The 14,033-nt window shown below is 34.8% G+C and overlaps 1 protein-coding gene across 2 annotated transcripts in view; it reads right to left on the minus strand.

Annotated features, from left to right (window-relative positions):
- Positions 1-14,033, minus strand: part of GLRA3 (glycine receptor alpha 3) — a gene marked incomplete at its 3' end in the record, with an annotated part of 150,957 nt that overhangs the window by 52,738 nt on the left and 84,186 nt on the right. For both annotated transcript variants that reach the window (XM_080672708.1, XM_080672707.1), the window contains exon 5: positions 12,415-12,497. In XM_080672708.1, coding sequence (XP_080528834.1) covers positions 12,415-12,497 — 83 coding nt within the window. The remainder of the gene's footprint in view (positions 1-12,414; positions 12,498-14,033) is intronic.

The following is a 14,033-nucleotide window of genomic DNA, read 5'->3' on the forward strand; positions in this document are numbered from 1 at the left end:
TCCTATATTATTTTAGAGAATTAATATTTGTTAAATAATTCACAAAATTATTTGTTAAATAATTTTCAATTGTGTTTTAATTCTAATTATTGGTATATTTTTCTTTGTGATCTAATTCACAGCTTACTAAATGCTAATTATTTCAAGGAAAAGTGAAAAACGAACTTTAGAACAGAAAGTTATTGCATCCAAAAGATATATCATGGCTAAATTTTTAATAGAAATGACAGAAACAGTGATTATAATAAGGTTGAGGATGAAAGTCTGATCACAAATGAGCATGTTAAATACCTCCAGAGCTATTTTTACCATTGTCTGTGTGCAGACTATTCACAGATATAGTTCATCAGTTTCAAAATAGCAATGTTGGGAAAATTCATGAAACTACTCGTGACTTAGGAAAAAAAGTCACTATTTCTATAAAATATTGTAATTTCTATTGATGATGTGTTTGTATCATATCTATAATAATAAAAGCGTAATATGCTAATTAGACGGGATGTCCTTCCAGAGGAAGCAGGGGCTGTGAGGGAAGCCCGGGTCCCGGGTGCCAGAGGGAAGCTGGTGCTGGCAGCCACTGAAAGGAAGGCCTACTCTTGCACGAATTTCATGCATCAGGCCTCTAGTTAACATATAAAGGGCATATATGCAGAAAATCCTCCCATGTATGGGTTCATTATAATCATAATTTTATTTTTAATGTATTATTTTATAGATTTCAGAAAGGGAAAGAGAGATAGAAACATCAATGATGAGAATCATTAATTGGCTGCATCCTGCACGCCCTCTACTGAGGATTGAGCCTGCAACCAGGGCATATGCCCTTGACCGGAATCGAACCTGGGACCTTTCAGTCTGTAGGCCAATGCTTTATCCAGTGAGCCAAACAGGCTAGGGCTATTATTTTAAATTAACAGTTCTCTAGCAGGCCTGGAGACTGGAAATAATATAAATCCTCCTTACTACTGCCAACTACTAACAATTTGATAGTTTTCTTTCTTTTTTTCAGATCTGCATCTGGACTTTTCCTCCTACACTGATTCAGACTCAGAGAAATCAACTAATTGCTAGGAACCATCGTCTACAGATGGGTATGTTGTGAAGAAACAGGTCAAACTTGAGATTTCTGAGATCCTGGTAACTAGACATTCTATAAATAATGTAGAGACTTTAAAATCTCCTGGAATGTGAGCAGGATACTTACCACACAAGCAAAAGTCCACTCGGAGGAATCTATGACCACAGATGCCCCAGAGGAAAAGGTATAAATTTAGCATCTCTGGCCATTGTTCTCACTACTCACAATTCCTGAGTTTTGACCTCAGTATTGTAGTAAAATACTTTTAAAGTCCATCTCACCAGTGTATTGATGTAAACTCTTTAATCATGCTCTTATGTGCCTTTAAAAAAATAGATTATTTTATCCAAACTTTCATTACTTATTTTTTAATTTTCTTGTTTTCTAGTTGTTTACTTTCATCTTGATCTTCATTACAGGTAAATTCATCAATTATTTTTGTTTACTTGCTTGATTTTGTTTTCCTCTTGACCCTTTGTGTAAACACACCATGGTTTCTAGATGTTATGTTTTTAATTTTACATGTCAGATTTGTGGTCTTGTATATTTATAGAATTTCTTGAATCCTAAAGTTAAGGCAACTTTTGCTGTCATCTAAAATGCAGCTCACTTATCTTACAAAAGAGAAAACTGAGTCTCTGAAAAATTAATGGATCTACATAGTTTATATAGTTTCTTAATGAAGAATTTAAAGTTATGGTGCATTTTCCTGAATTAGTTTTCTTAAACAGGAAGCAGCAATGGAGCACATAGTTGAAGGAATTATTGAAATTGGACACTGGTGCCATCTCTGGGAAAGGTGCTACCCAAATTTTGAAAGAGCATTCTCTGGAAAGGTCCTTTGAAGTAGGATGCAAATATGAGAGTTGGGGAAACTGGGGTTATTTGGGGAATTAATTAAGGAAGAAAGAAAATGGTGACAGCTCTGGGCAGCAAAGAATATATGGAAGGATCACAGAAAAAAAGACATAATCTTATTACCAAGTATGCTGGAATATTAATGTAAACCATATAGTCAGCAAGATATTTGAGGAATGCTAATGTTATCCTTACAAACAAGGATTTCAAAATACCATTAATGATAATATGTTTAAGTGATTTGTGACTGATTTAAAGAGCAGTTGCTAATTTCTTTCAGTAGTAATCAATCAAGAGGAAAACCTCTAGTGCATGTTGCAGACTTTTCTCAGGCCTCCCCTGCCACGAGTGTATAAAGGTATGCTGTCCAATTCTCTGAATAATTAACTAGGAAAGATATGGATCATCAAGTTGTAATTATGGACTGAATCTTGCAAGATGATATTTAACTGGGGCAAAGGCAAAATACTTTGCATTTAGTTAAGCAAACCACCTGGGTAAACACGGAATGAGGCACATAGAACTTAGTTGTAGTACTTAGCCAACTGCAGATGGGGTCTCTGTCAAGAGTGTTTTGCAGCTGCCTCTAATGTATGAGTAATCTTAGGCTGCAAGTCACAGAATGATTGGCACTGTCACCATGAGGGGATGACCTACACCACATGTCTTCGTTTAGGCCAATTCGTGGAAAGACATTCAGCCGGGTGGGAATAGGCAGAGGAGAGAACTGGAGGTCTTTTCATATGAAAAAAAAATGAATGAAATTACTGGGTATATTTAACTTGCAGAGCTTACATAAGAATACCAGAGTCACAATTTATAAATATTTGGAAATCATCAGATAGATTTCAAAATGACTGATGCTTGTTCTAATTTTGTGAGCTATTAATTCATAAGAGTTTGTTCCATCCACTTCTTAATTGTGTGACTTTGGGAAAGGCACTTAACCTTTCTATCCCTTAATTTGCTGATAATTTTCTGAAATAAGATCTACCTCATTAAGTTGTACTTATGATTAAGCCAGGGACTATGTGTGATGGATAGAAAACTATGGTGACATCATCTTTTTATAAGACTTGTAACTATATTATGTTTTTAGTATATTGTCATATGGTTAGAATATTTCATAATGAGCAAAAATTCAACCTACAAAGAAGTGGACAGATTGGGAGACAATGGTCATGGTGTTAAGTAGAATGGAATAGTTAATGTTTAAGTGAGGACTGATTTTATAAGTAACTAGTGCATTAGTGAATATTTTTGTTTTGGAAAAACTTACTTTCTAATAAACATTGTAACTGCAGAGGCTTAAGTAATACATACTCAGAAAACAAGAACTGTCTGTATCTCTGACTATTCAAGCAAAAGGCACAATATTATTTTGAATAACATCTACACTGTATAAATTATGAAAGAGCTTGAATAACTCAGATGATTAGGAAATAATCGTTGCTCAAATCTATCATTCGCCTTAACTAATGTTAGCATAAATTCCAGAGTAACCAGTCAGTTGAATCACATGTAGTTTTGAAATGAATCTGAAAAATTAAAAAGCAAAAACCTCCCATCTCTCTTTATCCAAGATGGGGTTTTTATCCAAAGCCCCATCAGAACATATTTTGAAAGGTTTTTAAAATTTTTGTCGGAACTTTTTCTTCAAATTGGCCCTTAAAAACATTTTTTCTATAATTTTGGGAATTTAGACTGTTCTTTGTTAAAAAAAAAAGTCCTTTCTACACCAAATTGTTTTCTTATATTTGCTTTTCCAACCTGAATAATTAAATTTTCTTTAACTTTCTCACATGGCTGATGTTTTCCTTTTTTGTTACCTACTTTCCTCTTTAGATATGAAATACATAATTAGACCCTTTATGAATATAGTGATAATTTTTATATCCTATGTCATATTTGTCTTTTAATAAACAACAAAGCTTTATTATGACTCTAAAAATTATTATGCAATATTCTTCCATGATTAAAAATATCCTCTGTTTCTTTTATCGTCTGGAGGAAAACTTGCTCATCTAGGCTGACACACAAAAAAGGCTGAAAATAAATCTTTAGGGTTTTTTTCTTACCTCTCTTCCTGCACATTGACTTGCACTGTATAGTCTAAATCATAATATAGCTGTTTCCTTCCCTCGTAGATTAGCTATTTATGAAGCAACCAAACAAGATGCATTTATAAATAAAACGGTAATGTTAATGAAAATTTGATTTTTGAAAAGATAACCTTCTGATTTATTTCATTCATCCAATTTAAAAATATCATGCCGTGGATCCTGAACTTGAGTAAACTAATAACAATCTACTCCAGAGGAAAAAGGTTACTGATCACATTAATATTTAATTTACCTTCTCTAGACACATCACTCAATTTTACATCTTATCAGTAACAATTACACATGAAAATTACATAGTGTTTTTTTAAAATTAAATAAAGCACTTTATGAAAAGCATGACTTCATTGCAGAATTCCCTCTGTAGCATATGAGTTAATATTTTTACTGATATTTTATTAGGTATACATGAATTTTGAGGATGCAAGTTGTCATGGTAATTGGCCTGTGTATTTTCTGGCTGCACTTGAGAGTAAAAAAAATAAATATTAGAAGGAAGGAAAAATAAATGAAACTAAGACAATTTCTGTACACCCAAAAGCAAGCATTCACTGTATTTATTCCAGAATTCTTTTGCGAGGTTGAATGAAGAATGTTCTAGACCAGAGAAGAAATGGTACATTGAACCTCTAACTTTTATAAAAGTGGTCAGGTAAAACGTTGCTGAGATTTGAGGATAAAGCACACTGTGGATCAGGCCTTTAGATTTGATAAGGAAATGTCTGAAACTGGGACATACAAATGGAGCCATTTTCCTTCTATTGTCTTAGTGCAGTAGTCAGCAAACTGCAGCTCACGAGCCACATGAGGCTCTTTGGCCCCTTGAGTGTGGCTCTTCCACAAAATACCACGTGCGGGCGCGCACGTACAGTGCGATTGAAACTTCGTGGCCCATGAGCAGAAATCTGTTTTCGGCTCTCAAAAGAAATTTCAATCGTTGTACTGTTGATATTTGGCTCTGTTGACTAATGAGTTTGCCAACCACTGTCTTAGTGGAATTCTCGGTGATGAGATTTAGCTTTCTAGTTTAATCTAACCTTCAGTTTTAGTGTGATTATTTCATTTTTATTTTAAGTTGCAGCAGAATAAGTCATTATGCTAAGCACCATTTGAATTGAAGTCAATAAATTTTGACTTATACTTAAGTATTGAAAAAAAAGTAAATTAGTTTCCTAATTTTTTTTTTATATTCAGTGCAAGTGCTCTATGACTGCCTTCCATGAGGAAACTGGATTATTTGTATCAGAAGGAGCATCTTACTGTCTTTCTCTGTTTTACTCTTTCTTTCTGTCTCCCAGTTTTGCTTAAACTCAGTGATGCTCTTTTTTTGGTCTTTATTTTAAACACTATCTTCAGAAATTTCATGTTTCCAAGCAATATTTTTAACTTTATCTCTCTATAGTTATACAACTATTCTTAATTCAAGCTCTATTCGAAGACACCCATAATCTAAAATAAATTTCTAATTAAATATGTATTTTCACAAGAAACGTGGCATTTTTAAGCAGATATCAGCTTCTGCACTCCTTTTCCCATGATCACCTGTTCTCTTCTAATTCACATAAATGAAACAACATTCAAACCCCATGATTGAGAGAAATCTTGGCAGACTCACCTCTGTTTTTTTTAAATTTTAATTGATTTTAGAGAGAAAGAGAGAAACATCAATTTGTCATTCCACTTATTTATGCATTCATTGGTTGACTCTTATACGTGCCCTCATGGAGAATTGAACCTGCAAACTTCGTGTATAGGGATGATGCTCTAACACCAACTGAGCCAGGGAAGGGAGCCTCACCTTTATGCTTCATTCTTATACAAATCATTGAGAAAGTCTTCCAGATGTCTCTTTTTCCCCCCATTATTGTCTCAGCTCTTTGAATATTTTATTACTTTATGATGAATTTAGCTATCTGGATAGATTTCTTCTCATGCTCTTAATTAAGTAAGATTTTTGCCTTAGGATTTTTCTTCATTCTAGATCAGTGGATATGACTGGAAGAGAAAGTTGCTCAAATTTTTCTTTTATTGTTTTTAATCTAACATATTTACTACATTTCTAACATTTTTCATTTTGTATTTTTTTATATGCAACCTAATATTTTTTTCCTTAAAGAGTTTCTCCCAAGGTGTGCCTAGCTTCTCAGACTTTTCAAAGTACCAGCTTTGTGTTTTTATGTGATTCTTTGAACGTTCTGTTTTTCCTTTTTGGTCTTCTTGAGTGGAATGCCTAGCTCAGTGGTTTTTTAGGACAAAAAACTGCTTTGGTTGTATCTCAAAATTTTTGATACTTAGTGCTTTGTCATTTAGTACCAAGTTTTTGTGTGTTTTTTTCTTCTTATTTAAATAGTCATTTAGTACATGGTGTTAATAGTTTCCAGGCACATTACTGTATAGTAATGTATAATAATTCATTTTAATATCTAGAAATTTATAGTAATTTTATATTGTTATTGATTACATTGCATTTTAGTTAGAGATCACATTCCATCATGTGTTGATTCTTAGGAATTTATTGAAGCATCCTTTTATGGCTTACTACATAATCTTTGTAATGCTCTAATTTGCTAAAAACAAATGAAACTATGAGTTTTCTCTCTATCTGCAAATTAATGAATTATTCTGTTCAAATATTTGTACCTGTACTTTGAAGTTATTGACTTATCTATTTTTAAATTGTAGTTCTGGCTGCTTTATATATTTAGTAGAAAATGGAAGACATTTTTATAATCATTATACCTTATTTATGTATTGTTTCTTTACCAGCATGTAACCCAAGTGTTTCTCTTATTATTTTTTCCTATAATTTATTTTTTCTAATATAGAAATTATTATCTTGAGTTTTTTAAAAACATATTTCTCTAATGTGCATTTTTCTTATATCCCCCAAGTTTCTTTGCGCGGTATTTTTAAAAAGTGTTTAGTTGACAACATATTGTAGAATTTTAATATTTGTTAATATCTAGCTTGAGAATCTATTTTGATGCACAGATTTAACCTTTGCATCAATTTTAATTATGATAATATTGAGAGCTATTTTTGCTCTCTTCCCATGCTTTATGTATACTATATTTTTATTTATTTTATTTTTCTTCTTTCTCACATTACATTTGATGAATCAGTATTTTTTTTAGCTCTGGTTTGAAAGTTATTTATTCTACTTTTATATTTTGATGTTACCCTTAGCTCACTTTTTTTTTGTTGTTGTTTACTCATCAATTTCTGCCATAGAACTCTTCCTCTGATTCCCCCCACATGCCTCTTCTCAGTGACTTTTTTCGTACACTAGGAATTAGTATCATCCAGGGTTTTAAATCCAAGTCATGAATGTACACTATTAGGGGTGTAGAGTTATTGCTAGTTTAGACAAAATAATTTTCTAGTAAATTGCTGTGTTTATTCACTCTTAGTATTATTCTTCTTTGTCACTTTCTCCTTTGTGCTAACAGTACAGCATTAACATATGCTTATCATCTTTAATGGAATTATTATATTGAATAAATAACTCCTCAACTAGTTCTTGAAGTCCTTCAAAACAGGGACTTTGGGGCTTTATTTATTGTTGTAGCACCCAACATATTATGTGAAATATATTAGGTACTTGATAGATATTTTTCAATTGATGCTTAAATGAATGAACATCCCCCAGCACACTTAAAACAGTCCTGGCCATTGACATACACTTACTGAATATTTATTGAATTAAAGAAAGTTGTATCATCACAAGCTACTAAAACCTTTGTCTTTAAATTCTTTTTCTTTTTTTTTCTTGTTTCCAAGGCCTCTCAAACCAGTTTGTTTTCTTTTTTCCCCTTTTACAATCAGACTTCATTCAACTGTAAACTCTATGTTCCTCACAGCTCTTCTTCCCAGTAGATTAAACTCTTTTAAATCTTTTCATTTGTGATTTTAAGCCATTATTTTAAAAAAAGATGTGGGTATTTGCTATGAGTTTAAGAAAAACACCTTGAAGATTCTGACCTCAGTAACTTCCACTTTGACAGGATTTTAATGTCCACTAAAAAGGTTAAACACTATCTCTATTTTGAGCCAAATTAATTTCTAATAAAAAAGCAGGAAGTGCTAATGACTGAAATATGAAAGGGGCACTTGAGACAATCTACTCATTCCTGATAAAGGAATTAAGAAGCAAGGGGAAGGGAGCAAGAGACTCTGTTTTCCCTAGTTGAGTTTTTGATTAATTTGGAAGTGTTTTGGGAAAGGAGAAACAATGAAAGGTCATGTTATGTCACCACTGTGTCCTGCAAATTAGCCCTTTCCTTACTCTAAAAAAAAAAAGTCCAGAGACCCAGCTATCTCTCAGGTGCTGTTTTCTCTCTCATTTTTTTAATAACTAACTTTCACAAATAACAGATTTTACTCACTGCTCTCACTTTCTCATCATGCACTTTTTTAATTTTTTGAAATCCAGATTTGACCCTAATCATTTGAATCACATTTGTCTCTGTCATCAATAACGAGGATTTTTTTCTTTTTTTAATTTTATTTTTCAGTTACATTTGACATCCAATATTATGTCAGTTTCAGGTGGACAACATAGTAGTTAGACATTTATATTACTTATGAAGTGATACTCCAATGAGTTTAGTATACAACATTATTGACTATATTTCCTATGTTGTCCTCTTTTCAATAACCTTTTAAAAAACATTTCACAGCATTTGATACTGTTAAACAGATCTCCACATTCTCTTCTCTTTTGAGATGAAATGCTATTAATTTGAATTTGCCACCTATGATGGCCCTTTAGCTGAAATTCCTTCCAACACCCTCTAAATATAGACATTTCTTATGGATCTGTTCTTGATGTGTCTGTTTTCCTCTCTATATTTTATCCTTCAGAAATTTCATCTTCTTATTTGAATCACTTTCCATATGGCTTCGAATAGTATATCCCCAGTTCTAAATCTTCCCTTTGGCTTTATAGCTAAATTTCCCAAACCCTCAGATATATTAAGATTTAGAGTTATCAATATTCCCTTCAGTATTTACTTCTTCATCTTACGTTTTCTTTCTTTGTCAATAGTTCCAATATGATTCTACTTATATAAGTGCTTTAGCTCTGACTCATCAGGGTCCAGAGCCTTTACATCGACTTTGTATGGGAGTGAATGAAGGGTAGCAAAATATGCCACCCCAAAATATGCCACACTAGCATAAGGAGTATTTGAGATAAAGGCACTTGAGAAATAGCAGGTGCAAGGAGGGCATTCTAATCTCCCCCTTTCTTCCTGAGAATAGGAGCTAAAAACTACCAGGTGAAAGATGTGCTCTTTGGACCAAGAAAAAAGAAACATTCTTCAACAGGAATCAAAGTCAATAGAACTGTGTGCATACAGAACTTGTTAAAATAACTCTTATCTTCTATTAGCCTCGCACACAGTTTAGTTACTTTTCCACAATTGCCTCTCTTTGTTCAACCTAGTATGAAAGCATTTAGGTTTTGCCACTTCTTTGAGTCTTTATTTCTTTATGAGGGATCCCATGTTACATAAAACATATCTATACTAAAAAAAGGTAATATGCTAATTAGACTGGGAGATCTTCCAGGAGCCCTTCCTTACATTCTTCCGGACAAAGCCATGGTGGTGGGGCCGAGGCAGAGGTGGTTAGGGGTGATCAGACCAGGAGGGGAGGGCAGTTTGGGGTGATCAGGCCGGTGGGGGGGCCATTTAGGGGCAAGCAGGCTGGCATTGGGGGGCAGTTAGGAGTGAGCAGGCTGGCAGGGGGATCAGTTGGGGGTGAGCAGGCCAGCAGGCAGAGTGGTTAGGGGAGATCAGGCAGGCAGGCAGGTGAGCAGTTAGGAGCCAGCGGTCCCAGATTGTGAGCGGGATCAAGTCTAAATTGGCAGTCGGACATCCCCGAGAGTTCCCAGATTGGAGAGGGTGCAGGCCGGGCTGAAGGACAACCCCCCCCCCCCCTGTGCACGAATTTTGTGCACCAGGCCACTAGTGGTAAATAAATGTGTATCTTTTTCTCCTGTTAGTCTGTTTTATCTGTTTAATTTTCAGGCTCAGCCAAAAATGTTTAAGAGGGTAAAGATAAAATTTTGCCTCCCCTACAGTATCAACCTCTAATGTTTCTACCTTCTACATCATTCTGCTTTGACCCTATTTTTATTATTTTTGGTTGAAGTATTATGAAACTTTTTATTTTTTAAAAAATATTTTAATTACAGTTTACATTCAATATTATTTCATAGTAGTTTCAGGTATATAACATAATGGTTAGAAATTCATATATTTTACAAAATATTCCTCCTGATATTTCCAGTACCCACCTGGCATCGTACATAGTTATTATAATACTAGAGGCCCAGTGCATAAAATTCGTGCAAAGGGGGGGTGTGCCCCTCAGCCCAGCCTGCACCCTCTCCAATCTGGGACCCCTCGAGGGATGTCTGACTGCCTGTTTAGGCCTGATCCCACTGGGAATGCAGATTGGTGCAGCCACTGTGAAAAACAGTATGGAATTTCCTAAAAATTTAAAAATAAAACTGCCATATGACATTTTCTTAAGTAACCTTGGTTCATTTGGATGAAAGAATCTTTAAGAGCATAATATTGACCAAATCATGTTCTTGCTCCTAAATCTTGGCCTGCTCCTCACTACCTATTGGGTAACATCCAGCATCTCTGGTTTAGTAATTAGGGCATCGGTTTGCCTTAGACTATTTTGCATGTGATTTTTATCTCAATATCTTCCCATACACCTAATTTTGCAACCAAGATACAGAATCAGCCTATCTTCAAAATTCCTTTATAATATAGATTTTAAAAAATCTACATTGCTGGGAATCTTTTGTTGTTCCTCGCCATTTTTATTGCTAAATAGCTCCCCCAACTAAAACTTGATTATTTTATTTTAATCTAATTTAGAACCTTATCCATGAGTATGCTTAATATTTAAGAACTACTTATAAAGTTAATGCATTCAAGTTTAACAAGAAAGGTATTATTATCAGAGAAATAGCTATTTTCACTTCTTTACGTTAAGAGAACCCAACAGCATCGATGGACCTGGAGACTATTATGCTAAGTGAAATAAGCCTATCCGAGAAAGATAAATATCACATGACGTCACTTATTTGTGGAATATAATGAACAAAATGAATTGACCAACAAAATAAGACCCAAAGCATGGAGGCATGGAACAGACTGACATACCTCAATGAGGGGGTGGAGGGACAAGGAGAGATAAACCAAAGAACTTATTTACTTATATGCATAGCCCATGGACATGGACAATAGGGTAGTGAAGACCTGATGGGGTGGGTGGGTAGGGGCTGGGTGGAAGGGAGTAAAGGGGGAGAAAGAGGGAGACATCTGTAATACTGTCAACAATAAATGTATATATTAAAAAAAAGAGAGAACCCAATGTAGAGGGTGACCTCATTCCCCCATGAAGTAGGCACGCCATCTAGTGACAGCTCCACCACACTACAAGCCTTGCCTCTGAGGCCTGCAAACCCGGAGATCCACCTTTAAATTTTCCTCAAGGAATAGATCAAAATGAAACTTTAAAAAAAGATATAACATAGTACCATAAGAAAAAATATTGAATAATATTTTTTATGGCATTAAAATTAAACATGCATACCAATTAACTTAGGGTTGACTATATATAGATAAGTTCAGAGAAACAGAAGGACCTGCACTTCCTATGTGTTGACATTAATCAGTGATGTGTTTGGATCCACTTTGAAAGAAGAAATTTTTAAAAAAATGTCTGTTAGCTTGGCTGCATCTCTGATAAAGTGTGAAAAATTCCTTTTTCCCCAAGATGACATATATAACAAAACCTGCCGAGTATACTCTGAATAAATGTTAGCTGAGAAGCAGCATAATGGTTCAGAGTAGCACAGACTTTGGAGCCAGGTGGTTTGTTGTGACAACCTTCATGAACTGGAGCACAAAGCTCAATTGCTCCGAATGACCATTTCACATCTGGAAACATGACAATAACAATATCTTTGTGGTATGAGAAATAATATATGCAAACTATTTGGTCTATAGCAGGTGCTCAGTAAAAAAGTGATCGTTTGGTTTTAATGATTATTATCCTTTTACCTTTGATAATTTGTATAGAGACATAAAACTGCTTTTCCAGCTTAAAAACTATTATTCCTAGGTCCCCATTTCTTTCCTTATCATAGCATAGAGTGCACGTGTTGATAGGCATCATGACTCTCAATACCTGGTGAGAGATACCATGCTTATTTAGTAAATATCTGACAACAACAATTACAAAATAAATTATCTACAGAATACATTAAAAACCTTTAGTATCGACTATATTTTTTAAAGTATTCAGAAAAAGTAAGTTGTTCGTACTTACAACTCTCCAGTTGCATTATGCACGTTTGCACATCCATTGGAAAATTCTTGAGATCCATTGGACAGGAAAGTGTTAATGTCAATCTGAAGAAATTCAAAGCAATTATTCTTAAAAGAAAATTATGACACCCTATGAAAGTTATATTGTTCAAGGGTACAATTGGAAAGCAAAATTGCTGTCGGTAGTGACTAATGTTTAGTCAAATAAAATTAGTTCCAAGTTGGCTGTTATTTATCCTGAAACAGCTGTACCTTTACACTGAGTGGCCAGATTATTATAATCTCTGAACGCATAATAATCTGGACACTCTATATATATATTAGAGGCCCGGTGCATGAATTCATGCATGGGTGGGGTCCAGCCAGCCTGGCCAGGGGGAGGGGACATGGGCAGTTGGCCGGCCTGCCTGCTGGTTGAACTCCTGGTAGAGGGGACAATTTGCATATTAGCCTTTTATTATATAGGATATACACTGAGTGGCCAGATTATTATGCATTCAGAGATCATAATAATCTGGCCACTCAGTGTATATATAAATCTGATTTGGGGAAGGGGAAGGAAAAGAGCTGTATATTTAAACATCCAATCACATATATTTATCTATCTTTTTTTTCCCATTTAGAGATGGCTATAGATGTCTGAAAGAAGTCTTTATTTCCAGAAGAGACCTCCAAAAAAGAAATTTGAAAGTGAGATAGATAAAATGAATACCAAATGCCAAAGAACACACTTCGCCAAAATCACATGGAGCATATTTGAGGAGGCAAGTATATCCTGGGAATTGGAGTTCTAAACGTGGCAAGTTGGAGTGCAGAGAAGCAATCCTGTGTGACAACTCCCTGTCATCTCTGTAACTGCAGTAAAGAAGTTGAAACGAATATCCAGCAGTATTCAGCAGGGGAATAAACTCTGAATCTACTCCCTAGAATTGTCAAGTCCTACCCTGAACTAACAATTCTAGGTGATAGAATGGGCTTTTCCCCTGTGGGACTAGGGCATGTCACCAGGTCTTAATCAGGGTCAAGTAACAGCCCTCTAGAATAGATGTGACATCTTTCCATGCTCACCAAACAAACTTCTGATTTGGCTTCGGGCCAAGTGACTTGGATGGTGTACACCAGCACTTTCCCTCTTCCAGAAAGTATTTGAATGTTGGCATTCCAAACCATTCGTCACTCTCGAATTTATTTTTTTTTTATTGGAAAAGTTTATTACCAAGATATCTTCAGGGATTACCAAGACTTTGTAGTTCCTGGCCCTGAGAAAAATACGCCCAGATCTAATCAAACCCAAGTTTATTCAAAGCAAGTTCTTTTCTGAGAACTTTCTGGCCAGCCCCTCTCATTGCAAGTATTCCCAATGAAATTCAGTATATTGATGAGCGCCCTAGGCAGAGTTGTTTACTTAAACTTTATGACCATAGGCAGATTACTTTACCCTATAATGGTTCAGTTTTCACCTCTCTAACATGAAGAAATGACAGTATCTGATCTGGAGAGGTGTGATAAATATGTTAGTAATACATGTAAAGCACTTAGATAAGTGCTTACACGCAGCAAACACTCAATAAATATTAGTAATTAAGGATTACTACTACTTTCTACCACTCTCAGCCTTCC

Source organism: Plecotus auritus (assembly GCF_963455305.1).
Source record: "Plecotus auritus genome assembly, chromosome: 6".
Lineage (NCBI taxonomy): Eukaryota > Metazoa > Chordata > Mammalia > Chiroptera > Vespertilionidae > Plecotus > Plecotus auritus.